The 27,075-nt window shown below is 49.3% G+C and overlaps 1 protein-coding gene across 6 annotated transcripts in view; it reads left to right on the top strand.

Moving 5' to 3' along the window:
- The window catches only part of PXYLP1 (2-phosphoxylose phosphatase 1), a 64,284-nt gene that overhangs the window by 23,165 nt on the left and 14,044 nt on the right, over window positions 1-27,075 (top strand). For 5 of the 6 annotated variants that reach the window (XM_036332384.1, XM_036332383.1, XM_036332388.1 and 2 more), the window contains 3 exons: window positions 13,786-13,917; window positions 25,817-25,975; window positions 26,663-26,789. In XM_036332384.1, coding sequence (XP_036188277.1) covers window positions 13,839-13,917; window positions 25,817-25,975; window positions 26,663-26,789 — 365 coding nt within the window. In that variant the 5' untranslated portion in view covers window positions 13,786-13,838. Of the gene's footprint in view, window positions 1-13,785; window positions 13,918-15,628; window positions 15,895-25,816; window positions 25,976-26,662; window positions 26,790-27,075 lie in introns of those variants that run through there. The other variant, XM_036332389.1, reaches the window with a different exon arrangement.

Genomic DNA, 27,075 nt, shown 5'->3' with positions numbered 1-27,075 from the left:
CATCTTTCCATTTATTTGTGTCTTTGATTTCTTTCATAAGTGTCATAGTTTTCAGTGTATAGATCTTCCAACTCTTTAGTTAAATTTATTCCCAAGTATTTTATTCTTTGTGATGCTATTATAAATGGGATTGTTTTCTTTATTTCTTCCTTTTTTCCTTCCTTCCTTTCTTTATTTTAAATACATTTTTATTTATTTCAGAGAGGAAGGGAGAGGGAGAGAGAAATAGAAACATCAATGATGAGAGAGAATCATTGATCAGCTGCCTCCTACACACCTCCTACTAGGGATCAAGCCTGTAACCCAGGCATGTGCCCTGACAGGGAATCGACCCATGACCTCCTGGTTCATAGGTCAATGCTCAACAACTGAGCCATGCTGGCCAGGCATGGGTTTGTTTTCTGAATTTCTCTTCTGATAGTTCATTGTTAGAAATGCGTATAGACATGCAATTGATGTTTGTCTTGTAACTTTACTGAATTTGTTTGTTCTAACAGGTTTTGGATTTTTTTTGGTGGAGTCTTTAAAGTTTTCTGTATATAACATGTCATCTGCAAATAGAGACCTTTTTACTTCTTCCATTCTGATTTGGATGCCTTTTATTTTTTTTTATCTTGCCTAATTGCTCTGGCTAGTACTTCCAATAATATATATAGGAGGCTAAGTGTCTGTCCATCCGTCCAGTAGCTATGATGCGCACTGACCACCAGCGGGCAGATGCTCAGCTCAGGAGCTGTCATGACGCACACTGGCCATTTAAAAATAAACAGCACCACAGACCTGGCGCCGACAAACCAATGTTCAGCTTCCCCCAAGTGGGACACAGGCTCCGCCACCACCCTGGAGCGACACCCCCCCAAATCGCAGCCAATGGTGCCGAGACCCCACGGAGCAAAATGCTGCCACAGCCCAGCCCAGCCCGGAAATGGTCGCTGTGGGGGCCAGGTAATGATGTCACATAACAACACCCGGCTTCCTCTCCCTAGTGACTAGCCTCCTTGGAGTTTCTTCAGCCCAGGAACCTGACTTGCTTTATAGCCAGGTGCAAACATTTTACACTTTAACCAAATGTCTGTGAAGCATTTTCCCATGCCTCATCTCATTTGATCCTCACAGAAGTCCTGGAGTAGGTGGATAGGAGACTCGTTGGAATCCTATTTTATTTTCCTTAGCCAGAAAACAGATTTAGAAAGTTTAGAAACTTGACCCAACTGAAAAGAAGTAAGAAATGGTGGACCTTGAAAATGACTTCAGGTTTTCTCACTGCACAGAATATATCAGACACTGCTGCAGTTAAGTATTTTACCCTTTGTTCTCCCTGCATGATCTACAATAATAATCTACTTCATGTTGATATTTACTAGTACTGCTGTGTTGCTGCCAATTACCTGAAAGAGAAGTTGAGATGCTTCACTGGGCTGGAAAAAGTTTAGCTAAATCAGAAAGCAGGTCTAATTAAGCAAGTTTATATATATATTAAAGGCTAAGTTGACTCGTCCATACACGATACATATAAAGCTCTTGCTGGCGCCAACTGCACGCGTGTGTTTCAATCTATCATTTTCGATGTGAATTTAGTTGAAACTTCTATTATAGATAAAGGGTGAATAGCGATCTTAAAATATTTCTTCTAATTAATTTCCTTTCAATGTGCACGAATCCGTGCACCAGGACACTATTGTGGAATAAAAGTTGTGAGAGTGGCCATCCTTGTCTTGTTCCTGATCTTAGAAGAAAAGCTTTCATTTTTTCACCACTGTGTATGATAAGAACCACTGATTTTGAGGCCTGTGTTTCATTACAGCTTTAACCTAAGCTAAATCAGAGTTTTGGAGCTTATAACAGTGTTCTTCCCTGCTTTATTGTAAGGGAGCTGGAGCTAGATAGTAATTTGCATTCCTTCCCAAGCTAAATGTCTGTGGTTCCTATGTGACATCACTCTTAGCTCTCTTTGTTCTACCCATCTTTTCATAAGTGCAAAGTCAGGGGAAAAGGTTTTAGAAGCTTGATTTGGTATCTGAATCAGAGAATCCTTGGATCTCAGCACATGGAGGGCTCCTAGAGGTCACCCATGTCAGCTCCCCAGAGCACCCCAGCCAGTAGCTGCCCACACTACCTCTTTGGGCAGGAGGGCTCATTCTGTACTGACACCGATGCTGCCAGCCTCCCACCGAACCATCCAGCCGTTCTCTAAAAGATATTTTAAGGGCATGGAGCTCCTGCCCGCGGGCACCAGCATTGATCACTGTCCATAGACAACCCGGAGCCCATGCTTTGTCATGATCAAGCCCTGAAATGGGCTGGCAGGGAGCACAGGGTTTTGTCAAAGCTCTGTAGGTGAGTGTGCTCTCAGCCTTAAAAAGATCGGGCGGAATGCCTTGATCTGTGGCGTGCATGAGTGCTCCTGATCACGTATCCATCCAGAGCAAAATCCCATTTCTGTGTGGTATTGTTAACATAGGAAATGCAGCTTTCAGAGTGGCCTTGGCAGCCTGGCCTTTCAGGTGTGCCTGGTTCACCTTGCACAGCTGTGATTCTCAGGCCCTGGTAAGTAAGCGCTTTGTTTTTGCCTTTAAAAACGTGGCTCATACCACATGGATATTCATTGTACGCCACTTGTATTTGTGGTTTTACGGCCCTGCCTATTTAATCCTCTTGTGTTTTCCTTGACATTTTGATACAGTTTTCTGCAAAATGAAAAGAATCAGCCATATTTATAAAGTGGCTTTGTGGTGAGTAAATCCTGCCAACTGCGTGTTCTTCTTTTTTATTGTTGACGTACTCACAGTGGTCCTCAGCATATTAAAATAAGAATGTCGGTCTCATATGTAGCTATTTCTAAAACTTAAGAACAAAGCAGCGAAGTTAGATGGAACACAGCTTCTCCCAAAATGTCAAGGGGTTGGAGGGGTGGGGGAACACTGAAGTACATAAAAGTGAAAATCCTGGCTTGATGAATTAGTTATTTCAGTCTGGTCTGGTGCTAAGAAATGCTCAGCCACCTTGAACCAGAAAAAAACCTCAAAGGAGAGAGAGTGGTAGGAACGTGTTGTTCACACATGAAGGGAAGAAACGTTAATGTCTCAGAGATCTAAATCTGCAGATTACCTGCCTCCACTCCTTTCTGGAGAGAAATGGTTGGTAAATAATTCATGCTGCACATTTAAACACATGTAAGATAGGGATCAAAGGCCTTGTTAGTAGGATGTGTATCATCAGTAGGCTGGCGGATGCTGCTCTGCCATTTGTCACTGCTGAGTTCTGCCTGAGCAAAACAGCACTGATGTTTCTTAAACATATAATTACTAGAGGCCCAGTGCACGAAATTCATACACTGGGGGGAACGGTGGGGGGGGTCTCTCAGCCCAACCTGCACCATCTCCAATCCGGGAGCCCTTGGGGGATGTCCAACTGCTAATCTGGTACCTCTGGCTCCTAACTGCACACCTGCCTGCCTGCCCTAACCACTCTGTCTGCCAGCCTGATCTCCCTAACTGCCCTCCCCTGCCAGCCTGATCCCCCTAACTACCCTCCCCTGCTGACCTGGTCACCCCTAACTGCCCTCCCCTGCTAGCCTGGTTGCCCCTATTAATTTTTTTTTTTTAATCTTATCCCCTTCACACACAATTGCATTTGACTTCCTTATTGGCTTCTCCCTCTCACACAATTTTTCTCTCTCCTTTATGTAACACTTTTTCCTACTGACTCATCATTTATAAACTTTTCTTTCCTCCTTATTTCCTACTTCTGTTCCATCATCCTTCTTCCCATCTTTCTCCTACCCTCCATCCCTCCCCACATTTCTTCTTTCCTTTATCTTTACCCCTTCCCTCCCCCCCCTTTTCCTTCCTTCCCACCTTAATATTTTTCTTCACTTCCTCCGTCGGACTTGCTTTGCTCCCTCCCCCATTTCTTCCTTCTTCCCATTCTCCTTTTAAGCTCTACCAGCTCCCCTTTAAAACTTTTCTTCCCTTCCTCTTTCTCTCATCCTACCTTTCCCATACATTCTTCTCTACTTACTTCCACTGTTTTAATATCTCTCTATTTACCTGCCTAATTATTCACTATCATTTATCTTTTTTCTTTTCTGACTCCTCCTTTTAAAATCTGTCCCCAGTACACAACTATACTTGATTTTCATTATAGCGCCTACAGTTCGCTCACACATCCTCTTTCCTTCTTTAACTCTGCTCTCTGCTGACTCCTTTATAAAGGTCTTCCCTCCTTCCTTCCCTTCTTAAAGCTTCTGGTGGGGGGGTGGGGGGGCAGGGGGCATTAACCCCCAGCCCAGGGCTTAGCCCCGGCCAGGTGTTCGCCACCGTCCTGCTCCCATTCTGAGGCCCGCGTAGCCCAGGTGCTGCTGCTTCCTCAAAGCAGGAGCACCTCCACCCAGAAGGCCTCGGACCGTCCACCACACCATCCCGGACCCGTGGGCGCCTCCCCACCAATGGCCCACGCCCAGGGCCACAGCCCTCCTCCCGTGTCTGGGCGGGGCAGGAGCACCTCACCAGGCGCACCTGCTCCCCCCCTCCTCCCCACGGTCACCACCCCCTCCCACGTGCAGCCCTGCATTTCCTTCCCTTTTCCATTCCTGCATCTTTTTCTTGTTCCTTTTCTGTATTTCTGTTTCTCCTCTCAGCCTGTCTGCGTGCAGGCCTGCCTTCCTCTCACTCTCCTTTCTTATCCCCTCCTAACCTACCCTATCCTACCCCAGGCCTTGCAGCTGCCTGAGCAGAGGGCGGGGATGCAGCTGATCGGGTCATGACGTGACGCTGTAACGGATAATTTGTGTATTTCTCTGTTATTAGTATAGATGACTGTATGTGCTTTGGTCTGAACAGTACTGGGACTGTCATCAGATGGCTGGGTTTGAGCATAAGTTTTTAGAACAATTGTGTGTGTTCTCAAGTCTTCTCCACGTGCGGGTTGTTGCAGACATCCCCTCTTCCCTTGTTCCTAACAGAACTCCCATTCTGTTCAGGTCTCCACCCTCTCTCTCCTGTGAGCCTCGCCAGGAGGTGAATCCCGGTGGGTTTCACCCAATTGTTGTGGCCGGCTCCCGGGGCCAGCGATTGGTTTGGGCAGGAGCCCGTGACCCAGCGCTGGCCCTTAGACGGGAGGGGAAGTCCGCTGGAGAGTTTCTGGAAGGGCTTCCTGCTTCCAGTAGAAACGTGCAGCTTGCCAAGTGTGGCTGTGTGGCCACAGCCTTACGGTCCTGAGGGCGGCTGGGCATAGGACAAACACAGAGGATGGCAGAGAGCCCAGAGGCGGAAGGAGCCTGGCTTCCCGGTGATGCTTTGAGCTGCTGAATTCCCTGATCCTAGGGCTGATCTTGCTGATACTGTGGCTCCTGGTGTGAGAACGTTGACCAGTCCCATTGCATTAGCTAGTGTTTCCTGTTACCTGTAGCCAGGCCATCGTCATAGATGCGTGAATTAAGATTAAAAACAACAACAAAAGAACAAAGGTTACCATGACCAAGTCTCATTCACACACACCCAAGAGTACGGTTCAGCCTGGTCAGTGACTCCCTGTCTAGTGCAGTTCATTGTGACTGTGTACAGCAGTGATTCCCAAAGTGGGCGCTGCAGCGATCCAGGGGGGCGGTGATGGCCACAGGTGCATTTGTTTTAACTTTTTTTGTATTACCTTTCTATTCTGAGTTCAATAAATAGTTTCATAATTTCAAACTTCAATGTTTCTAATTTACACCTTTCTTTACTATATTTTACGAAAAAGGTAGAAACATTAATACATATATCTTTCTGTTTAGTTGCTATTAAAATTTTAAAAAAATTAATTTCCAGGGGGCACTGAGTAATATTTTTTCTGGAAAGGGGGCGGTAGGCCAAATAAGTTTGGGAACCACTGGTGTACAGTATGTGCTTACTCATCACTACCCGGGAGGGGCCCCAGGAGCGGACCAGTGCTCCTAGTGTGAAGGCCAGTTCTGGTGAGGGTGTTGGTTTGGCTGCTATAACGGAAGTTGAAATAACAACTTAAAAAGATTGTGAGATGGGTTGTTCTCTCTCAAAACAATCTGAGATAGTAGGCAGTCCAGGAAACGGGTGGCCTGCACCACGGGGTCCTCCATTAGGATGTCTTCCATGTGCTTCAAGAAAGCTGGCCCAGCCCCACACCAGTGATTCAGAGGATCGGAAGGGGAAGAGGAAGGTCAGAGTGGGATTCTGACCTTCCTCTTCCATTGGCCAGGACTTGGTCATTTAACCCAACTAGTGATAATCGGAACCGTGAGCCATGGTGTTCCCTCCCCCCCCCCCCCCCCCCGCCTCACCCCCTGGGTCTTGTCTCACTACGCGGAAGAATGAGCTCCATGGGCCAGATTTATGCAAAAGCATGGGAAATTCATTACAAGCAGATTCAGACTTCCCGCGAGGAGGGGGCCCAAATAATGGGTGGCCCCCCTTGAAGCCTTGTCGTCTAGGGGTGTATATTTGCTACAAGCCTGCTCTATATCTACCTGTGTCGCCACCTGATTGATTCCCTTCATTCAGCGGTTCTCAACCTGTGGGTCGCGACCCCTTTCACAGGGGTTGCCTAAGACCATCGGAAAACACATGTATAATTACATATTGTTTTTGTGATTAATCACGTTGGTTTAATTATGTTCAATTTGTAACAATGAAAATACATCCTGCCTATCAGATATTTACGTTACGATTCATAACAGTAGCAACATTACAGTTATGAAGTAGCAACGAAAATAATTTTATGGTTGGGGGTCACCACAACATGAGGAACTGTATTAAAGGGTCGCAGCATTTGGAAGGTTGAGAACCACTGCCTTAATTGTTCTTGCCCAGCAACGGACCTGAGCTTTCCCTGTTTCTACGTCAGTTCACCTTACTGTTGCAGTCCCTCCCTAGATTCACATGCCTCCCGCTTTGCGTCCGAAAACATTTTGTTATTCCTGCATGGTTGGTTTCTGCGGTCAGGCCCCTGCCCTGCCTGCCTGGGTGTCAAGCTAACCCTCTCACTAGTAGCAAGGGAGTCTGGGGAATAGGATCTCTAGTGGGGTGGCCCTGTGCCCAGCTAAAGCCTAGAGGATTCTCTTAGGAAGGAGGAGAGAATAGACTTTGGTGGATAGTGTGCCCTCTACAGTGAAGAAGAATAATGTGACAGAGTGCTGGGTGCCACCCTCTGGTGTGCAGCAAGGGTCTAAGAAGCTCTAAGCCATGAGAGCCAGGCTCCCTGCGCCACCTGGAACCTTGGGCTACTTCTGACCTGGCCTGGCCTCTCTTCTGCTCAGTCAAGGGACTTGAACCAAGTGGTGTTTAGAACCTCTCGGAATCTGACCTTGTCTGTCATGGTCCCACGGGCATTCTATTTCCGAGTGGGGGTAAAAACAGGGGAAGAAAGGTGAGTACTTCATACGTGGGTGGTGGGCAGTAAAGCCGTAAGAGAAGTCAGTGCTGACTTTTACCAAGCGCTTATTAGGAGCCAGGTACTCTGCTGTGTCTCTTACACATGTTAACCTCCCCGTACGCAACCTATGAGATGGACTCTGTGCTTGTTCCCATTTTATAGATGGGAAAACTGTGGCTCGGTAAGGGTTGGAGATGGGCTTTAGGCCTGGCCAGCTGACCCCTGAGCCCATGCGCTAACTGTGTGGTAAGGGACGGACTGACTGGGACATGGAGTGGGATTTGTGGGGTATGGCCAGATCATAATGAGCCCTAAAAAGCAGGATCAGAGAGCACTGGGCCTGAATGAGCTCTGGCTGAGCCTCCTCAGAAAACCTACCACCCTCTCTGGGACTGGGTAGGCCTCCTCCCCTCCCTCATCCAGCCTCTCATTGCCCCTGGTTTCATATGGCCTAAGGGTCTACTTATATTAACTCGCTGTTCCACTGATCAGTCTGTGAGCTTCCTTTTCTTTTTACATCTTTTTTTTTTTAAAAAAAACCTTTTAATTTAAAGTGAACACAAAAGCAGAACAGATCGTATAACACACCTTCAGTGTTCACCCAGTGTCAACAGTTGCCAACATTTTGCCGATCTTGTTTCATTAATTCCTCCCTAACCCCCTCCCGATATTTTAAAGCAGTTCCTAGCTCTCCTGTGCTTTTTGCCATAAATACTTGAGTACATTTCAGCTGCGCCCTCGACGATGGCAGAGCCTGTGTTCAGTGTCCTTCTTCCCGTGTCCTCAGCACTTCGGGTGCTGCCCCACACATACTGGCTCTTGGGAAATACGTTCTTTTGATTCGACTGGTTGACTATAGATGAACAAATTGCTTTCAACCTTTAGAACGGAGCCTGCGAGTTAGCTGGGATTGGAGTAACTGGAATGGGAGGAACTGCTGGGAGCCCACGGCCTCCTTGGTGCCTGTCCCACAGCCTGGGGTTTTCATGAGGCTCTGGAATCTGTCAGTCAGCAGACTTTACAGTTGGTTTATTCTTAGCCAGGCAGCTTTGCTTTTGTGGTTAAACCCTACTTTGAGGTGACCTTGGACAGGGAGGATTACTAAGATAGAGACTTTACCTTTGCTAAGTTCATATTTATTTCACAATTATAGACTTGGGTTTGGTGTTTTGTTTTGTTTTTAATTATATAACACTGGGCCAAAATGATTGGGACCAAAAATATAAAATAAAAGTACATAATACATCTAAAGCATTTTCTTTAATACCACCTTTCTATCGTGGTAATGGTATTTTAACGACACAAATGAGAGGAGATAATTGAATGCACATTTTTCTTTCAAGCAGTTATGGTCATAGTTCAAACCCTGACTCCTGTCCACATCCAAGGGGACCCTGAGACCAGAGTCACTGGGCGTGTCACTTCTAGCTCTTCCATGGTGAGAACCAGGACAGGGTGTGGGCTGTGGAAACCTCTGGTGGCAGAATGGTAGCTTGTACAAATGCCATTGAGGTGTTCCTTTTTCCTCTTGATTCAGAAATTCTATTTACCATAATATAATGGGGGAATGCCTATTAACTAGTACTTTTTTCCCCAAAAAATTATATTCTAAAAGATTTCCTTTTACTGTTCAAATCTGTTGTAAAGTTGCTTTGCAGTTGCCTGTTTTATTGTTTGCCATTTCATCGGGAATTCGGAGTAACAATTTTATTTCTGGATTTAAGATATTTTTACTGGGTGAGCTTAGCACATCAGACTAAGGCTGTGCCCAGTCCACATCGGATGACTGGCCACTGTTGTATGTTCAGCCTTGGACACAAAACAGTTGTTTCCACAGAAGTATTTATAGGAATAGGGTTTGGTCGTGATGCCATACTGGGTCTAGAGCACCTTTTGCATGCAAGGCCCTGGGGCCTGAGAGGTGTTGGGGTTAGGAGATGAGGGAGCCATGCTGAGGTAGGTGGCAATCCCAGCGTCTCTGCCTGCTGAGGGGGCAGTGCATCTTCCCAGAGACTTCATTCTCTGGGCTGCGCGTGAGCAGACTGTGGTCCCAGAGGTGTGGCTGTCACTTTGCATGACTGGACAGGTCTGACAGAGTGTCCCAGGGGTGTGCATGCAGACCCCCGTGGAAGGAATATGGCCAGAAGGGACCCACAGATTGTGTGGCTTCCTGAATGGCTGCACGAGCCTCCTTGCTATGGATGGAAAAAGAGAGAGGGGACTGTGGAGAGTGGGGCCAGAGCTTGGGCCAGAGACGGAGAGAAAAGAAGTAAAATAAAAGTACATAATACATCTAAAGCATTTTCTTTAGTACCACCTTTCTGTCTTGGTAATGGCATTTTAATGACACAAATGAGAGATAATTGAATGTACATTTTTCTTCCAAGCAGTTATGGTCATATTTAAAGCCGTAAATTCTGTACACCATTTACAGGAGTTAGGGTTTTAATTGGTAATCTCTTCTTCTTAGGATGGGGCCCAACAGCAGTTGACAGGGATGTTCCAGGCAGGAGGACCTGCGGCAGTGTCAGGGCACCACAGCTGAGTCAGCCCGGGGAAGGCTTGCCAGGAACCGGCTGCAAACGTGGCTGCCTGCCCTGACCGTTGGGGCTGGGCCGGGGAGTAGGGACGTGGCCAGTGGCCAGGGTTTGGAAGAGGAACCGCCTGGGACAGAAGCAGTGGCTCGGGGAAAGGGCCGATCTTTGTGTGTTGATGATGGTACTGAGTCCCTGGGTCCCTGTGATTCCTCCAGAGCTGGGGAGTCCAACACCGCACAGCGACTCCGTGCCACGGGTCTGCGAGTGACGACAGCTGCTCCTCACCACCCTCCTGCTTCTTTATGCCCTAACCCCCTTCTTTTTTAAAGAGCGGATCCTAGAGCCTGAGAAGTGAAGTCAGTCCACTGTGAGGAGGGCACCCAGAAACCCAGTGGCCGAGCTGGGAATGCTCACAGATCTGCCAGTCCCCTTTCCGCCATGTCAAGGGCTCCTGACAGTCCTCTTGCACCAAGGAATTGTTCCCCGTGAAGACACACCCCAGGGCAGAACCGCGTCCCCGGTTTCCATGTTGGGCGTGAACAAGGGTAGGGAGCGCGTGTGCACACACACACACACACACTCACACACTCACACTGGATGGCGTCCTAGTTCCAGGTGCAAACACAAATATCTTCCAGTCCGTGTGAATTTTGGATTATGTCATCATTATAGTCATTTTTTAAAAATTAAGAACAAAGCATGGCCTTCCTCTCCTAGTTACCTCAGGAACTAGGCTCCAGAGTAAAGCATGTGCTCATCACTCCAGGGCTGTGTTTATCACACCACGCTGGTCCCTCCCACAAGCGGAGGCAGCGAGACTCTGACCATTACCCGGCATTTGGCAGCTGCCAAGGGAGAGCCAGAAGGGGAGTGGGGCGCAGAAACCCAGACGGTGTCGAGGGGAAGGGGGGTGCTCCCAGATCAAGGCCTGTGTCATCAAGTGCACAGCATCAGCTACGCAGAGATGTCAGTAGCCTGAAAACTAAAAGCAGTGAGGCAGTCACGTGATCCCAGCCATCTGGTTAACCCAGCACGTCCTCAGTATTTTAAGTCTAGAACTAAATATAGCCCTTTTTTTCCAAAGAGCACTCAGCGTATTGAAGAATGCAGACAAGATGGAGCTTTGTAAATGACGCCTGCAGATGAGGATGTGAGGACTAGACCCTGGCTTAGAAATTCCTAATGCCCTAACTGGTTTGGCTCAGTGGATAGAGCGTCAGCCTGTGGACTGAAGGGTCCCGGGTTTGATTCCAGTCAAGGGCACATGCCTGGGTTGCGGGCTCGATCTCCAGTCGGGAGTGTGCAGAAGGCAGCCAATTAATGATTCTCTCTCATCACTGATGTTTCTATCTCTCTCTCTCCCTTTCCCTTCCTCTCTGAAATCAATTTAAAAAAAAGAAAAAGAAGAAATTCCTAGTAAAGACGCTAGGCATTTCCTCTTTATTGTATCAGTTTCTTTGTTTTATATCAAGCTCCCAGAATGTAGTGGCTTAAAACAGCAACCATTACATTTGCTTGTGCTGAGTGGGTTGGTTTCATGGTTCTTTTAGTCTGGGCTGACCCTCCTGATAGCCATCTGCTGGTGGCGTGGCTGGGCTGGATGCTCGGGGATGGCCTCGCTCACGTGTGTGGTGATTGGCAGGCTGGTTGTTTGCAGCCCTGCCTGCGCCTGGTCTGTCATCCGCCAGCTGCTAGTCCGGTATCGGCACATGGTGGTCTTAGAGTTCCAAAAGCAGCAAGGGAGGACAAGCCCCAATACATTAGGACTTTCCAAGTCGCTCACTAGCTGTTGTCCCATTGGCCAAGGCTTAGCGTCCATGTGGGAGGAGACTACACAAGGCCATTGATCCAGAAAGGCACGAACAAATTGGGGGTCATCACGGCAACGAATCCACCGTGCTGTCAGCCTGGGATGTTCCTCAGCAAGTAGCACTGTTTCCACCTAATGCCCACGTGAAGACAACTCTGACCATCTTGCGGTTCATCCTCGTATGCAAAGGCCGTGTCTGCTAAAACCAAAGGGCGCAGGCTTCGGCGTTCTAGTAGCCACAGCTGCCAGTAAGTGTGATGGGAAAATCCTCCGAGAGACTGGAGGCAGGAAGTGGTTGAGGGCCGGACGTGGCCCAGCACCAGAAGGAAAGCCCTGACCTCCCACGCCCAAGTGCAGAGCCACCAAGAGGCAGGTCTGCTCTCTGAGGTGCCGAAGCAAGAGACACCACCGGGCAAGGAGGGGAGTGTCCCAGGAAGAGGTGCAGACGTCTTGGGACACGAGGCACTGGCCCTTAGTGGGCGGCAGTAACTAAGGGGCCAGCAGCAGTGTTCCTTTGAAGGTGTAAAGTTGGGATCTATTTGTTAACAGAAATGCTGGTTGCCAGATGTCCAGACCCCGTTGTGGGATACATGTGTATTTACGTCAATCTTTTAGCAGATGTTCTCTGACATAAGCCTGACAGGAGTGGTTCTCAGACTCCTTTGCAGGGCCCTGGTGGGGTTGGGGATGGGGACCAGGGGATTCCAGGGTTCTGGCTGCTGCTTCATGCCCTGCAAATAGGCTTTAAAAACAAAACAAAATTAAATTAAAAAACTTTACTGAGCTAGAATCCACATAGCGTACAAGTCACTTAGTGTGCAGTTTAGTGGTTTTTCGTATATTCACAAAGTGGTGCCACACTCACCACGTCAGCAGGTGAGCTTTTATCTGATCATGTCTGTCTGGGCTCTGAAAGAGATTGTGTTTGAAGGTGGAAAAGATTCTGCTGATAAAATCCAGTTGGAAAGGACTGTTTTAATTTTATTCTAGTTGAAGACCCTTTCCTGAAAAGTGTGGTTTTCAAGTTCTACTTCAAATGCAAATGAGACCAGGAAATAAACTTGGTATCTAAGAGTGACGGGGAAAAACCTATAAGGAACATTCACTTTTTCTTTCCTTCACAGCAGGGTCATGTAGGGCCTTCTGCAACATTTTTTTAGAGCCCTTGTGCACAGCTCTGAGGTGGGTGGGGCTGCAGGAAGACCTGTAGATGCAGCTGAAATAGCTCAATGGTCAAGGGGGGCGGGAAGGCCTCTAATTAGCAGAAAGGGCTGCTTGTAGAAACAAGTCCTCAGGCACACCCCACCGGCCCCTAAGGGCGTTACTGTGGCATACATCGCAGTGATTGGTGTTCAGGTTAATGTTAAAAATAAAGACCAGAGTCATCTTAGCAAAACGTTCATCAAAAAAAAGAGGCAGCCCTAGCTGGTTTGGCTCAGTGGATAGAGCGTTAGCCTGGGAACTGAAGGGTCCCGGGTTCGATTCCAGTCAAGGGTACATGCCTGAGTTGTGGGCTCAATCCCCTGTAGGGGGTGTGCAGGAGGCAGCCAATCAATGATTCTCTCTCATCATTGATGTATCTATCTCTCCCTCTCCCTTCCTCTCTGAAATGAATAAAAATATATTTTAAAAAAGAACATAAGACTCGAAGCTAGGGTAGTTGAGAGAGAGACAGACAGACAGACAGACAGATAGTAGTTGGGGGTCAAAATGGGGTGAGCGTGAGCTGGTCCTGGAAACACTGTCTGGCACACTGTTCTAGTAAGTGCTCAATAAACTTCCTTTACCTTCTTCTTTGGAAAGGTCACGCTGTAAAGTATCTCATTCCCTGTTGATATCAGATAAATGAGCCATTCACGAACTGGTTTCCTCTTATTAATCTGGCAGACCCATTCTTGGCGGCCTCCTTTGGGGGCAGAGACAGAACCCGAAGCTCCCCATTGTTCTCCCGCTAGGACTCACGTCTGCCTGCCGAAGGCCTGGGCTAATTGGATTATTTTCATCAGTTGCCAAACTCAGAACACATGCTTATTGCCTCTGCTTTGTTCACAGGGCATGTTCCCGGTTTGAGGTGAAACCATGAGGAGGAGACAGAACAAATAATAATGCTTTTCCGCAATCGCTTCTTGCTGCTGCTGGCGCTCGCTGCGCTGCTGGCCCTCCTGAGCCTCAGCCTGCAGTTCTGTGAGTATCCGGAAGGGGGGGGGTCTCACTCTGAAACACAGAGCCCTCCAGGTGAGCAAGTGGCCCGCCCCAAAGCCTCTGTCGTCCAAGTGGACAGTGGGGTTGAAAACAACCGAGTCTTTTTATTACTGGAGCTAATGGCGGATGGCTGGGAGCAGGAATCCTAAACCCCTGAATTGTTCCGGCATCTTTCTTGGCCGAGGGACAAGAGCGCTCACTAGGCCTTGTGGCCCATTTTTGGCTTCTGCACAGATTCCTAAACTGCCTGGTTATTCCCGGATTCTTAGCTTCCCAGAGACACTGAGTGGCCCAGCTTGTTTTCTCGTCATGCCAAGCCACTCCGAGCTGAGGTATTTGACCTTCTGGCTGGTTCTTGGCGGGTTGGTGTCTATTTTATGTTCAGTGGGAAGTGGGTGGGAGTTGTTGGGGAGGGTGGGGGCATTAGGTATGAAACTCAGCCCCCTGGGCAGCAGGGAAATTGTGTGTGGTGAGGCGAGAGCTCGGCCAGTGAAGCCAGGCCCCAGACCTCCCTGCCCAGCACTTTGCCCTTCACTGGGACAGGCTGGGCCCAGATCCATGCACCGTCCTCAAACACAGATCTGGCCCTACAACCCTTGGTTGTAACCTTTCACCGATGGCCCATGGTGTCGGAGGCCCTTCGCCATCCTGTGGCCTCTCTCACCTTGGACTTGATGACACAGCCTTGCCCAGTTGCTTGGCATTCTCTCCATATCCAGCCTGTTCTGTGCCCGGATCCCGCCGGCCCCTCTGCCTGGAGTGCTCTCCTCCTCACCTCCCTACCTTTCCCCGCCTCTCCCTTCACTCAGCCCTTTTCGCCTCCAGGAACCTTCCAGGGCCCCAAGCCGAGTCTGGTGCTTCTTTGATGTACATCGTCCTGACTCAGTTTCCTTCTTGCACTAACCGTGCGCTATCATCATTTTCAGTTCTTGTATCTTTTCCTCCTAAGCGACTGTCTGCTCTCTGAGTGAGGGGTCCACACCTTGTTTCCCTCGGTACCTAAGGAACTGCACTGCCCACCACACAGTAGGTGTTTCATGCTGTTTGTTAGGTGAATGAATGAATCTCCGCCTGCTCTGAAAAGCTGGCTGACCCTGCTTCCCTCTCCCCGTCTGCGCCATGCTGGCAATGGTGTTCCTGCTGTCGCCTGCCTTCCCTCCATTTACTTCCTCACCCTCATGGGCGGGAGACAAGTGGTTGGCACCCATCACCGCCGAGGATGGCTCTGTGAGGAGGTGGCGTTTCTGCCGCAGTTTGAATGATGGGAACCGAGCAGGTGGCTTGGAAAGTGGGGTGTTCCATGAACGTGGGAGAGATTGGCATTTGGAAAAAGTGGTTTGAAGAGAGGAGGCTTTGAGCAAGTTTCCCTGATTCACCTCCAGTTTGTGGCCGACTCCATGCACCCATCGGGTGCATATGACAGCCTATCTCTAACCGTAGAAAGAATTTAAAGGACTCATTTATCCGTCCAGAATAGGAAAAGCCTTCAAGATTAGGCGCACAGAGGAAGTTTAAAGATATTCCAGATGGTTAACGAACCAGAAAGTAGGAATCCTTTCCAAAAAGTGTGCTAGGACTCTCAGTTGTTTAATTGTGTGTAACTTTTCATTAAAAATTTTCCATCCTTGGGTTGCAGAGGTGGGAGGTTCCAATCGGCCTGGATTTTTATTCTGAAAAGCTGCTGGGATCTGGGACGTGAATGGGGGTTACTTGTGTTGGCTGCGTTGCTTTTGCATGAGGTGGTGCCCACGTCACTGAATTGGCCTGTGTGTTTTGCTTATATAACTCTTGTGAAAGTCCCTTCTGTTTGAGGAGAGCCAATTTTCAGCCATACTTTCTGAAAGGAAAATTTTTCAGGGCAAATTAGTCTGCGTGGGTCTGAGCTCTCTCCTTCTTGGATGCGTTGCCGTTCGGAAAGCTGTTGAGATATGGATGCTCTGACTGCTCTTCTGCTTCTAGGTAACATGTAATTTTGGCATTTACCCACGTCTGTGGCAATGGAGTGTAATTGCTTTATTTAATTGCTTGGTTGGTTGCTAATTTTTATGGTGTTAGAAACTTCACTAATTTATGATACGAAGATAGATGCTTGAGTACCACTTACGTTTTTATTCCTACCCTGAAATACAGGGACTTTTCTTCACCGTTTCTTTTTTACTAATTTTTGAATATCAAATTAGCACTTACAATTATTTTAAGGGATATGGTTGAGGCAATCAGATATAACTTGGTTTTCTCATGCTTTAAGTAAACAGTACAGTTTTACTTCTGCAAATGATTGTGTATTTTCTTTTGTCCTGTTGGTAATTTTCTTTTTCTGATGTTTTGAACATGAGAAAGTTATGACACAGGTTACAGTTTTAAAAATCGGGTTTTTCAAATAAGCATTTTTCTCTCCCTTGATACAGAAAGTGTGTTTGTGAACTCACATATATTTATTAAGTGCTTATGTGTGTTAGGCATTTCTCTAAATGTCAGGAGTAGAGGTGGTAGAGAAAGGATAAAAAAGGTTAAGATGCAGTTCATAGTTTCTCAAAATACGTTTATTTTAAGTGGTACTAATATCTGCTATATGCTAATAGCCTTTAATGAAAATCATTCCGTTTGTATTTTCAAGTCCTTGATGTTTTTGAGTTTTGAAATAGAGACATTCCAAAGTTCCTGATTTTTAAATTGTAGAAGGGAGCAACTAGGCATGAATATCTTTAGTTATTCCGGTTAAAGTGAGCACAAGGGGGGAAATAACACCGCAGATTGAGGGACTCCTTGAGCACAACAGGGAAAGGCCGTCGGGCTGTGAGGACTCGTGAACGATTCGTCGTTTTTCCTTTTTCTGCTCATGCGTAATCGTCCATTTCCCTGCTCCCGCACAGCCTTTCCTGGGCGCTCCTTTCATGCTCATGTCACTGTTCCAGCTCGCATTCCCCCAATGGCAGCGGCACAGGAGCAGGCAGGCTCTGGAGTCAGCGCCCTGGGTTTGAAGGGTGCTCTGCCTCTCAGCAGCGTGTGCCCTTGGGCCGTGCCCTTGGGCAAGCTTGACCTCCTGGAGCCTCTGTTTCTCCTGTAAAATGGAGTTGATCATGGTTGTTGTTATCATGGTTGTTGCTTTGCAGTGTTGGTGTGAGAACAGAGAGCTTGTGGGAACCCCCTTGGCTCCGGAAGCCTAATCAGCATAAACCTTTTCAGCAGCAGTACAGAGTCCCACCGCCCTCAGAAACCAGGGCTTTTGCTGCTTCAGAGGCTGCAGAGGCTTGTGTTAACTCTAGCTGAGTGAGTGTGCGTGCGTGTGTGTGTGTGTGTGCGTGTGTGTGTGTGTGTGTGTGTGTGTGTAATACATCATACATTTATTTGTTTTTTATCTGAGTTCATTGGCTGTGGTAGGAGTTAATCTAAATTGGCACATGGCACCTGTATCTGGGGTCACCTTCCTCAGCCCAATTGACCAGAGCAGGTTCCAAGGGAGAATCCGATCCCCAGGTAATTGCCCTGCAGAAGTAAAGCCAGGGTTGTGTGCAATAGGGAAGAGCCCTTCCTGCAGGAGGAGTCGGGCCTGTTCTGCGTGGCGATGGAGACACATCTCAGTCAAGCGTCCGTGGAGGTGGAGCGGGTGGTGTGCCACCTCTGGAGCGCCACTCTCTGAAGAGTAGACTGTGAGGCAGCTCATTGCACCTGATCCCATTTGAAGTCACTTCAGACTCAGGTTCCTTCAGACTTGTGTGTTCCTTGTCGATCCCGGGTCATGAGCGTGCACAGCTCTGTCCTTCAGCGGAGCTTCCCTGAGTTTGCAGTTTGCGAGGCCCTGGGCTGGGAGGTTAATCTCTCCCGGCTGCAGAAGCTCTCTGTCTAGTGGAGAGTCAGGAGCAGGTGCCTAGGACACAGTGTGCAATGCGCTAGGACCCGTCAGAGGCGGCAGCATGAGAAAGAACATGGACTCTGGCGCCAGACTGCCTCGATCGAATCCCTGTCCTCCGCTTGCCAGCTGTGTGGCACATTATTTCCCTTCTCTGTGCCTCAGTTTCCTCATCTGTAAAATGGGGATAATGAGAGTTCCTATTCCATAAGGTTGGCAAAGGATTAAGTAAACTGATATTTATACAACACTTAGAATAGTGCCTGACACAGTAATCACTGTATGCGTGTTTGTTAAATAAAATGAAATAGAGAATTTATGGCAGGGTGACATGGGAGGGTAGAGGACAAGAAACTGACCTTGGAGGTCAGAGAAGACTCTCAGAAGGGGTTCATCTGAGCTTCATCCTTGAGAGATGAGTAGGAGTTGGCCAAGGAGGAAGCTGGGATGGGCATTCCTGGCTGACGGAGATGGGAATGCAAAGGCAGAGCAAGAGAAGCTGAGGCTAGTCACCTGTGTGTAGCTGTGAAGGTGGACACAGGCCAGGGCACCGCCACCATCACATTGTATCTTGCAGGTGCGGGGAGCCACGGAAGCAGGGAAGACACCATCAGATTTGTGTCTTGGAAAGACCCCAGTTTGGTATAGCGTTTGCCAATGTGTGGTCTCCTGATCAGAGCGGCCCAGGAGCTTGTAGAATGCATGTTCCAAAAGCAAAAAAAGAGAGCACCTTCTGGACCCCTCGCTGCAGACTCGCAGTCTTGGTATGAGTGGGACCCAGAATCTGCATTCATAACAGGCCCCCGGGGTGAGTCTAGTGAACACAATTTTAGGTGCTACCTGTTCAGAGGCTGGTGAGTGGGCAATGCTGGAGGCAACCCGGGGGCACGTGGGAGTTTGGCTTGGGTAGTTCAATAGATGCTTCCTTCACCCGTGCATTCACGCATTCGCTCACATAAACGCCTCATGTCCATATGGGATACGTGTGCTGAAGGCTGAAGGAAACGCCCCGGACATAGGCTAGGAGGTCACCCAGCAGGGCTGATGGCTCTCTGGGGCAGGGCGAGGAGGCCCAGGGAGAGCAAGAGGAGCAAGAGGAGAGGCAGGATGAGGTGCCGACAACTGGAGGAGCTGGGGCAGAGCAGGAGGAAGAGCTGGGGCACCGGAGGTGCTGAAGGCCCACGTGGGCGGGGTGTGAATGGTGTGGTGTCCTGCCAGCGGGTGATTTCAGGGGCTGAGCCCAGGAGCCCCTGTCCGGAGCCCCTATTTGGGGACTTGGTATCCTCTTGGGGAGACCAGGTCTCCCAGGAGCATGTGGAAGCCACTCCAGACCGACAGCCTGTAGGTTTGTTTTTGTTTGGCTCAACCGTGTTTTCACATTTTAAAATTTATTTACCAATGTTTTAAAGCTAGGCAATTTCACATAAACCTCCAACTCCTCCTTTAAAAACCAGACTGCCCAGCAAGCCAAGACCCACAGTCCCTGAGCAGCTGGGTGGGGCCGCCCTTTCGGGAGTGTGAGCTCTCTCTTTCTCCACATTCCCACCCTCCCAGCCTCCTCAGCTCATCTCTGGGGTTTGTGCCTGGTGATGCAGATCAAGGGAAAAGAGGAAATCTGGGCAGATGGAGGCAGAGAGGCCGTGAAGGAGACAGAACAGCAGCGGAGGGGTGGGGCCCTGAGCCAAGGGAGGCAGGCAACTACCCCAAGTTCTCAGGTGGGCAGCTGAGGAGCCCAGCTTACCCAGCTCTGTGTGTGGGGGTGGTGTATGTGGGATGTGAGTGTGTGAATGATGTGTGTGTGTGCTGAGTCTCAGTTGTATATGTGTATGTGTATATGTGTGTGTGATGTGTGGTGGTGTGGGAGTGGGTGGTACGTGTGTTGGGGTGGTGTATGTGTGGTAAGTGTGAATGATGTGTGTGTGGTGAGTCTGAGTTGTGTGTGTGCATGTGGTGCGTGTGCATGTGGTTTGCATGTGTACATGTGGTGCGTGCATGTGTGTGTGGTGTGTGTGCATGTGGTATGTGTGTGCATGTGTGGTGTGTGTGCATGTGTGGTGTGTGTGTGTGCATATGGGGGTATGTGCATGTGGTTTGTGTGTGTGCATGTGGGGTGTGTGGGGTGTGTGCATGTGGGGTATGTGTGTGCATGTTGTGGGTGTGTGCACGTGGGGTGTGTGCATGTGGTTTGTGTGTGTGCATGTGTGGTGTGTGCATGTGGTATGTGTGTGCATGTGTGGTGTGTGTGCATGTGTGGTGTGTGTGCATGTGGGGGTGTGTGCATGTGGTTTGTGTGTGTGCATGTGGAGTGTGTGGGGGTGAGCATGTCATGGGTGTGTGCATGTGGGGTGTGTGGGGGGTGTGCATGTGGGGTATGTGTGTGCATGTCGTGTGTGCATGTGAGGTGGGGGGGTGCATGTGGGGTATGTGTGTGCATGTCGTGGGTGTGTGCATGTGGGCTATGTGTGTGTGTTCTGTAGTCCCTCAGCACCTTTCTTCCCTGCAGAGCCATCATTTTCCTGTGTCTTCCAGCCCCCACATCCCCGCCTTAGGCTGCTTTGCATCTGTCATATGCTCAGGAGGCGAACCGCCATGCTTGGTAGAATAGCGTAGAAATAGAAGAAAATTGCCTCTGAATAGGAAAGCCGGGGTCCCTGAAAGGACACACACCACGCCTGGTCCTTCAGACCCTGGCTGCTTCAGCTTCCGTTGCTCTGTAAGGTCGCTCTCCTTAGCGTTTGCAGCTCCAACTACTTGTGGGCGTCCCTGAAGGTCCGAGGCATGTGGTGGAGGCACCAATTCTGGCGACAATAGCCGAGATTGAGCTCAGTTGCTCACCAGGCCAGGTCCCGCCGTCCAGGCGGGGGACTTTGTCCTTCTTTCCTCTGTGTCAGGTGTATATTTTATGCAGAAAAACATATTCCACAGGGGTATGTGCAAACTTGGGGATTCATGAATATTGCTACGTTTTGGTGGCAAAGGTTTGGGAATGTAACCCTTAGAACACCAAGGGTGGCATGTTCTGTCTCCTCTATTTTCAAAGCTATAATAAGGTGCTTCCCGGGTTTTTATTTTGGTGAGTTCGATTTGAATAGAATGGGGAATTAATAATGAGGACTTGCATTTTTAACTGAAGAGTTCTGTCATATCCCCATAGCATCATCATCACTAACATGTTTTATTTAGTATTTTTAAATTAACTTTGATCCTTTTCTTGGAGGTTTATTTTCCGACTAATTTCTGAGTTTCCTCTGAACGCTTCATGTGCAGCTACCACATAGAGTTAAGTGTCTGTGGGTGAAGAAAATTCTGTAGATTAGCGACAAAATTAATTCTGACGAGTCAACTTCCATCACAACATTTTAAGCTCATGTACTTACACTGGAGGGGGTGGGAACATCATGTAGCAGGACCTTCGGACACATGTTTGTGGGTCATTGCTCGTTTTCTTCCTAGGTGGCCTCCCTCTCTCCCTCCCTCCCTCCCTCCCTCCTCCAATTCCCTTTCTTTTCTTTTCTTTTCTTTTCTTTTCTTTTCTTTTCTTTTCTTTTCTTTTCTTTTCTTTTCTTTTCTTTTCTTTCTTCTGATCCTAGAGAATTTCTGCTAAGTACAGGTGTTCATTGCGGCCTTGCTTATAACAGGAAGAAGGGAGAAGGCAACCAGTGTCCAATAGTAAACACTCCTGCATCCTTTACTCTGCGATTACATAGACCTGTCTCCATCGACTTGGAAGCTTGTCATAAAATATTAACTTTTACGTGGGAACACCTGTGTGTGTTGCGTGTGCACGGGTGGTCAGCAGCATTGAGAAGAAGGGATCTCCCATCTAGAGGAGCTAAACTAATAACACTAGAGAGTGTTAGTGAAGGGAGTGTTTGCGGATCGCCGGGCTGTATGAAGAGAGCCAGCTTAGGAGAGAACGCTCCAGACGTGTTTACATGGCAGTAACCCCCGAGGGGGCGAGCCAGGCACACGGGGAGCCGCCCAGGTGGAGCTGCCTCACTGCGCGCGCTGACCAGCTCAGGACCCCACTCCCTGCTGTCTTGGCCATAGAGCTCCTGTTCCAAGCTGATGGCATTTTTAACAGAGAGAGAGAAAGAGAGAAAGTCCATATAGAGTGCAGCAAGCGGTCATCAGAGTGAACCCCTGTGGTCTTGCAGCAGCCCCCCCTCCCCCCCCCCCCCCTTGAGGGAAGGATTTGGACGGGGCAATGTGTGAAGCTGATCAGGAATGAGGGCTTGAGGGCAGACTCTTTTATTTCTTTACATTTCATTTCTATTGGTTTCTGGTGTACAGCTTAGTGGTTAGGTAATCATATACTTTACGTAGTGCTTCTTTTGATATTTCCGGCACCCCAACCGGCACCGTACATAGTTATTGCAATAGTTATTGTAATAGTTATTGTAATAGGTATTGTAATAGCTTATTAACTGTATTTCCTGCTTTGCTTACTTCCCTGTGACTGTTTTGTAACTACCCATTTGTGCTTCTTAGTCCCTTCACCTTTTTCACCCAGTGCCCCAACCCCCCTCCCCTCTGGTAACCACCAGTTCTCTGTATCTATGAATCTGCTTCTATTCTGTTCATCAGTTTATTCTGTTCTTTAGATTCCACCTATGAGTGAAATCACACAGTGTTTGTCTTTCTCTGGCTGACTTATTTCACTTAGCATAATGCCCTCTAGGTCCATCCATGCTGTCACAAATGGTAAGATTTAATATTTTTATGGCTGAGTAATATTCCATATATGTATATGGTACATATATACCACAGTTTTTTTAATCCATGAGGGCAGAATCTGAATCCTGAATAAGAGGGTAAAGTCAGGTGTGCACACAGAGAGCTTGGTCCTTAGCCTGAGTCCACAGATGTCCATATTGTCTCGTGTGGTTTCAGGGGTCCCATGAACCCCCAGAAATCAAAATCAAAAGTTTGCATATATGGTCCTTTTTCAAGGGTGAGGATCAGTAGCTTTTATGAGACTCTCAAAGGTGAGGCAGAGGGGATCTATGCCCTGAGATGGTTAAGGAGGCTGACATTCTTTCCACAGTTATTTGGGGAGGGGGTGGGGTCCTGTCCTGGAATCTCTGTGATGCTGGTTTCTGTCATGATTTGGAGAATATCATGTAACCCAGAGGACCCCGTTAGGTCGAGGCCAGTTGTCAGTGGCCCCCCGAGAGGCTGCACATGGCTCGGGTGCAGGCCGCGGCGGGCTCTGCCCCGCACTCTGGCGGTCCCGTGGGTCTCAATGGCAGATGTCCGGAGATAAGAGCTTGGGGACCGCCTAGGGCAGGAGCTGAGCCCCCAACCCCGGGAGTCACCCCTGTTGTGATTTCCTGGCTCTCATCACTGGCACCCAAAGCACTGACTGGATTCTGACAGTGGCTCCCCATGAGGCAACACGAGTGAGAAACAGGGAATGATGAGGAATGAGGGTAACAAGAAAAGGCTGGTCTTCTGTCGTGGCCCAAAGTGGGTAGGTCACAGTGGGAACTGTGGATTCCCCCGCTCCATCTCGTCTGTGTAAAACCAAGTGTCTCAGCGTGTACAGATGGGGATTTGATTTTCACATTTTACCTGTAAACCCGATTCCCACCCAGGCCTTTCAAAACAAATAACCGAAGGCAGATAACAAAGCTGTGGGCGCCGGTGTTGTGGTTCTGGTTGATACTTGAGAATTACACGCAGACATTTTTATATTCAGGGCACGGTACAGACAGATTGGGCATTTAAGGCAACTTAGTGGATTGAAGAGCACTGAGGGAATTGTGGGAATTGCCTGTGAGAACAAATCATTATTCCTTGGCAGGCGGGCGAAGGAGAGGGAATTGAAGAGCTGTAGATTACCGGGAGGAAGAAGTCAGGGAAATCAGGTGGCAGCACTGGGGGCCATTGTACAGATGAAGGAAATGACACATAGCAAGCAGGAATGCCTGCCTGAGGTCACGCGCAGCGAGGCGGGACCAGAGCCAGCACCTGACCCCAGGTCTTCGCCACTGTGAACCCCCAGCCCCACACTGCCTCCTGCATTCAGAACCATGGACAGCTGTGGGGCAGGGGACTGAGGACAGGCTATGATGACCCTGGAAAAGAGGAGCCCCACGGAAGAGGTGACTACAGACCCCCAAGGAGGCAGCCAGCTCAGCCTGAGGGTGAGGGTGAGGCAGGCCCGGGAGCCAGGAGGGTAAAAAGCCGATGGTGGGGCCTCGCCTGGGTCTCACGCTCTTTTCTGGTGCAGTCCGTGGCGTGACTTGTGGGACACCTGAGCCCAGAGCAATCGAGACAGAGTTGAGCCCACATTCTAGCCCAGTGATGGCGAACCTTTTGAGCTCGGAGTGTCAGCATTTTGAAAAACCTTAACTCAGGTGCCGTGGCACATATAGAAATTTTTTGATATTTGCAACCATAGTAAAACAAAGACTTATATTTTTGATATTTATTTTATATATTTAAATGCCATTTAACAAAGAAAAATCAACCAAAAAAATGAGTTCGCGTGTCACCTCTGACACGCGTGTCATAGGTTCGCCATCACTGCTCTAGCCCCATTGTGCTTACCTTCACTGGATCCCCAACAGCTACCTTTAATCTGCCAGGTGTCTGTGTGATCAGACAAGAGCTGTCCGACGAAACAACAGCTTAAGGCACGGAGGGCAGGAGGCAGGGGTCTGGAGGCTGCCTAACTCCCTGTGACACGGACTCTCCCCGTGGGAAGCCTCTCTTTTTGGAAAGGGCCTGTATTGGCACAGTTGGCTCATGTCAGGCCCCCATCCCTGGAGCAGTCGGCATGGCAAGCACAGGGCCCTGGAGGAGCAGCATGACACCCCACCACCCCAGGCAGCTGGCCTCGGGGAGGAGCCACTCCCCCAAAGGAAAGGAGGGGTGGTGGTCTGACCCAGGGGTGGGGGCCCCCACAGTGCTCTAGCGAAGTCAGTTTTGAGCCCTGGCTGGTGTGGCTCAGTTGGTTGGGTGTCGTCCCATGCACCAAAAGGTCGCCAGTTCAATTCCCTGTCAGGGCACATGCCCCGGTTGCAGGCTCAATCCCCAATAGGGAGCATGCAGGAGGCAGCCATCGATGTTTCTCATATCAGTGTTTCTCTCTTTCTCTCTTCCTTTCTCTCTGAAATCAATAAAAACATATTTAAAGGGGGAAAAATCAGTTTTGAGGCACTTATAAAGGGCTTGCATACAGCAGGTTCTTCAGGCTAGAGCTGCATGAAGAAGGCCAGGTATGCAGCTAGATTTGTGTCCTCTGCCCCCTGGCCAGACCCTGACATGGGGAGAGGAGCCAGAGACCATGGGCATTGGCTTGGTGCCCTGGAGGAGAGACGCTGGCCTGTCTTTGGACAAGTCTATGACTCCCAGCTAACAAGCTGGCTGCGGACACCTGGCTGTAACGTTACCTGCGGACCCTGTGGATCACTGAGTTTGGGGAAGTAACTGAGGTGGCCTGCGGCCCAAGGCCAGAGCGGGGCTTGTGGGCTAGGTCCTGGCCCTGCCTTTCTCTCCTTTTCTCTATTCCGTGGGGACCATCAATACAATAAACAAAAATGAAAAGAAGCAAATCATCCTGAGATGAGCCATCTCCTTCCGGACATGAGCGTAGTGCTGGGGTTGGGCTCTGGGGGCCACACAGGGCACAGCAGATGGTATTAAATGAGATACATCAGACACCCATGCCTCGCCCTGCCCTTCGTAGAAACTCAAAGCTGGTGGCTTCCTTCCTTCGTATTCATAGAATCCAGAGGGTGTTGGGAAGGAAGTCATCCGTTTGAATGAAGTTAGTTCTTCCTTCCCCACCGTGAGTGAGGCCCCCCTGGTGTCACATAATTATCAGTGAGCAGAGGGTCATGGCATCGAGAAAGAGGCAGGGCACAGTGGGGGCTCAAGAAGCAGTTCTTGGAGGGAACGCTGACTTCTTGCTACACTGAAGTCTGTGCCGCGGGAGAGAATAGTTATTCAAGGTGAAAATGCAGCCATGCTCGGTGCCCCCGGTGACTGCATGTGTCGTGACCTGTTTGCCTTCCCTTGCAGTCCACCTCATCCCGGTGTCCGTGGCTAAGAATGGAGTGAGTAGCAAGAGTCGGAAGAGAATCATGCCCGACCCTGTGACGGAGCCCCCCGGGATGGACCCGCTTTACGAAGCTCTCTTGTATTGCAACATCCCCAGTGTGGCCGAGCGCAGCATGGAAGGTAGGCCTGCCTGCTCTGCCCAGCCTGGTACCTGGACGGACACCCCTCTGGGGACTGGCTCTTCAAACAGCACAGCGTGGTGGTGAGGAGCGCCCCGGCCTGCGCGCAATGCCTGCAGCTGCCACTAGGCTGTGCCCTTGAGTGAGTTCCCAGGTCTTAGCTTCCTCACTTCTAGCGCATCACCCCCAGCTTTCCTGAGTAGGCTCTCTGGGGCTTAGGACGTCCTGCTGGTGTCTTGCAGGAAAGGTGTGGGAAAAATATGATTTCCACGTTGAATTTTGCTTTTTTGAGAGTGTACCAAGGAATGATGTTGAATCTGTTCGTGCCCTGCCTTGTTTGATGAGAGATTTGAAGAAGACATGTGTTCACTGTTCACTGTTTCCGGGCCTCCCGTAGTCTGTGGTTGTGAGCGAGGACACAGGAATATTCCTGCCCACATTTCCCGGGCCTCCAGCTGGCCACCATAGCCTCCCCGTGACTTCTGGGGGCCTGGGGCATAAGCAGCCCACTCATGTCCCTCTGCCCTGCCAGCGAGTCTGTTCAGAGGCCCCCCACCCGGACCCCAGCTCCGCACCCTGCTCCCCGATACCCCTCCTCACGTCAGTGCAGTGAAAAGAGTTGACACTTCCTGAGTGATAACAGTACAATGTGTCTGTCTCTCTCTTTATGTCTGTCTGTCTCTCGCAGGTCATGCTCCGCATCATTTTAAGCTGGTCTCGGTGCATGTGTTCATCCGACATGGGGACAGATACCCACTGTATGTCATTCCCAAAACAAAGCGACCAGAAATTGACTGCACTCTAGTGGCTAACAGGTAAATTGCACTTAAAAAAAAAAAGTTCCTTTCAAGAATCTGTTCTCTCTGTCCTAATCATGATGCTGACTGGGGAAGGACAGGATGGGGAGTGACCTGTCGTGGAGGGAGTACTGTTCACCAGGAGTCTGATCTCCAGGACAATCCTGCATGTTGCTGCCATGTCACAGTTGAGAAAACAGAGGCCCAGAGAGGCGAGGACACCTGTGTGAGGCCACACAGCAGATAAAGCCCTGGCCAGTCTGAGGCCCACTCTCCCACCCTGCTGTTCCTCAGTTTGAGAAGT

Source organism: Myotis myotis, unplaced genomic scaffold, assembly GCF_014108235.1.
Source record: "Myotis myotis isolate mMyoMyo1 unplaced genomic scaffold, mMyoMyo1.p scaffold_m19_p_13, whole genome shotgun sequence".
Lineage (NCBI taxonomy): Eukaryota > Metazoa > Chordata > Mammalia > Chiroptera > Vespertilionidae > Myotis > Myotis myotis.
This window is presented reverse-complemented; position numbering and strand designations above follow the sequence as displayed.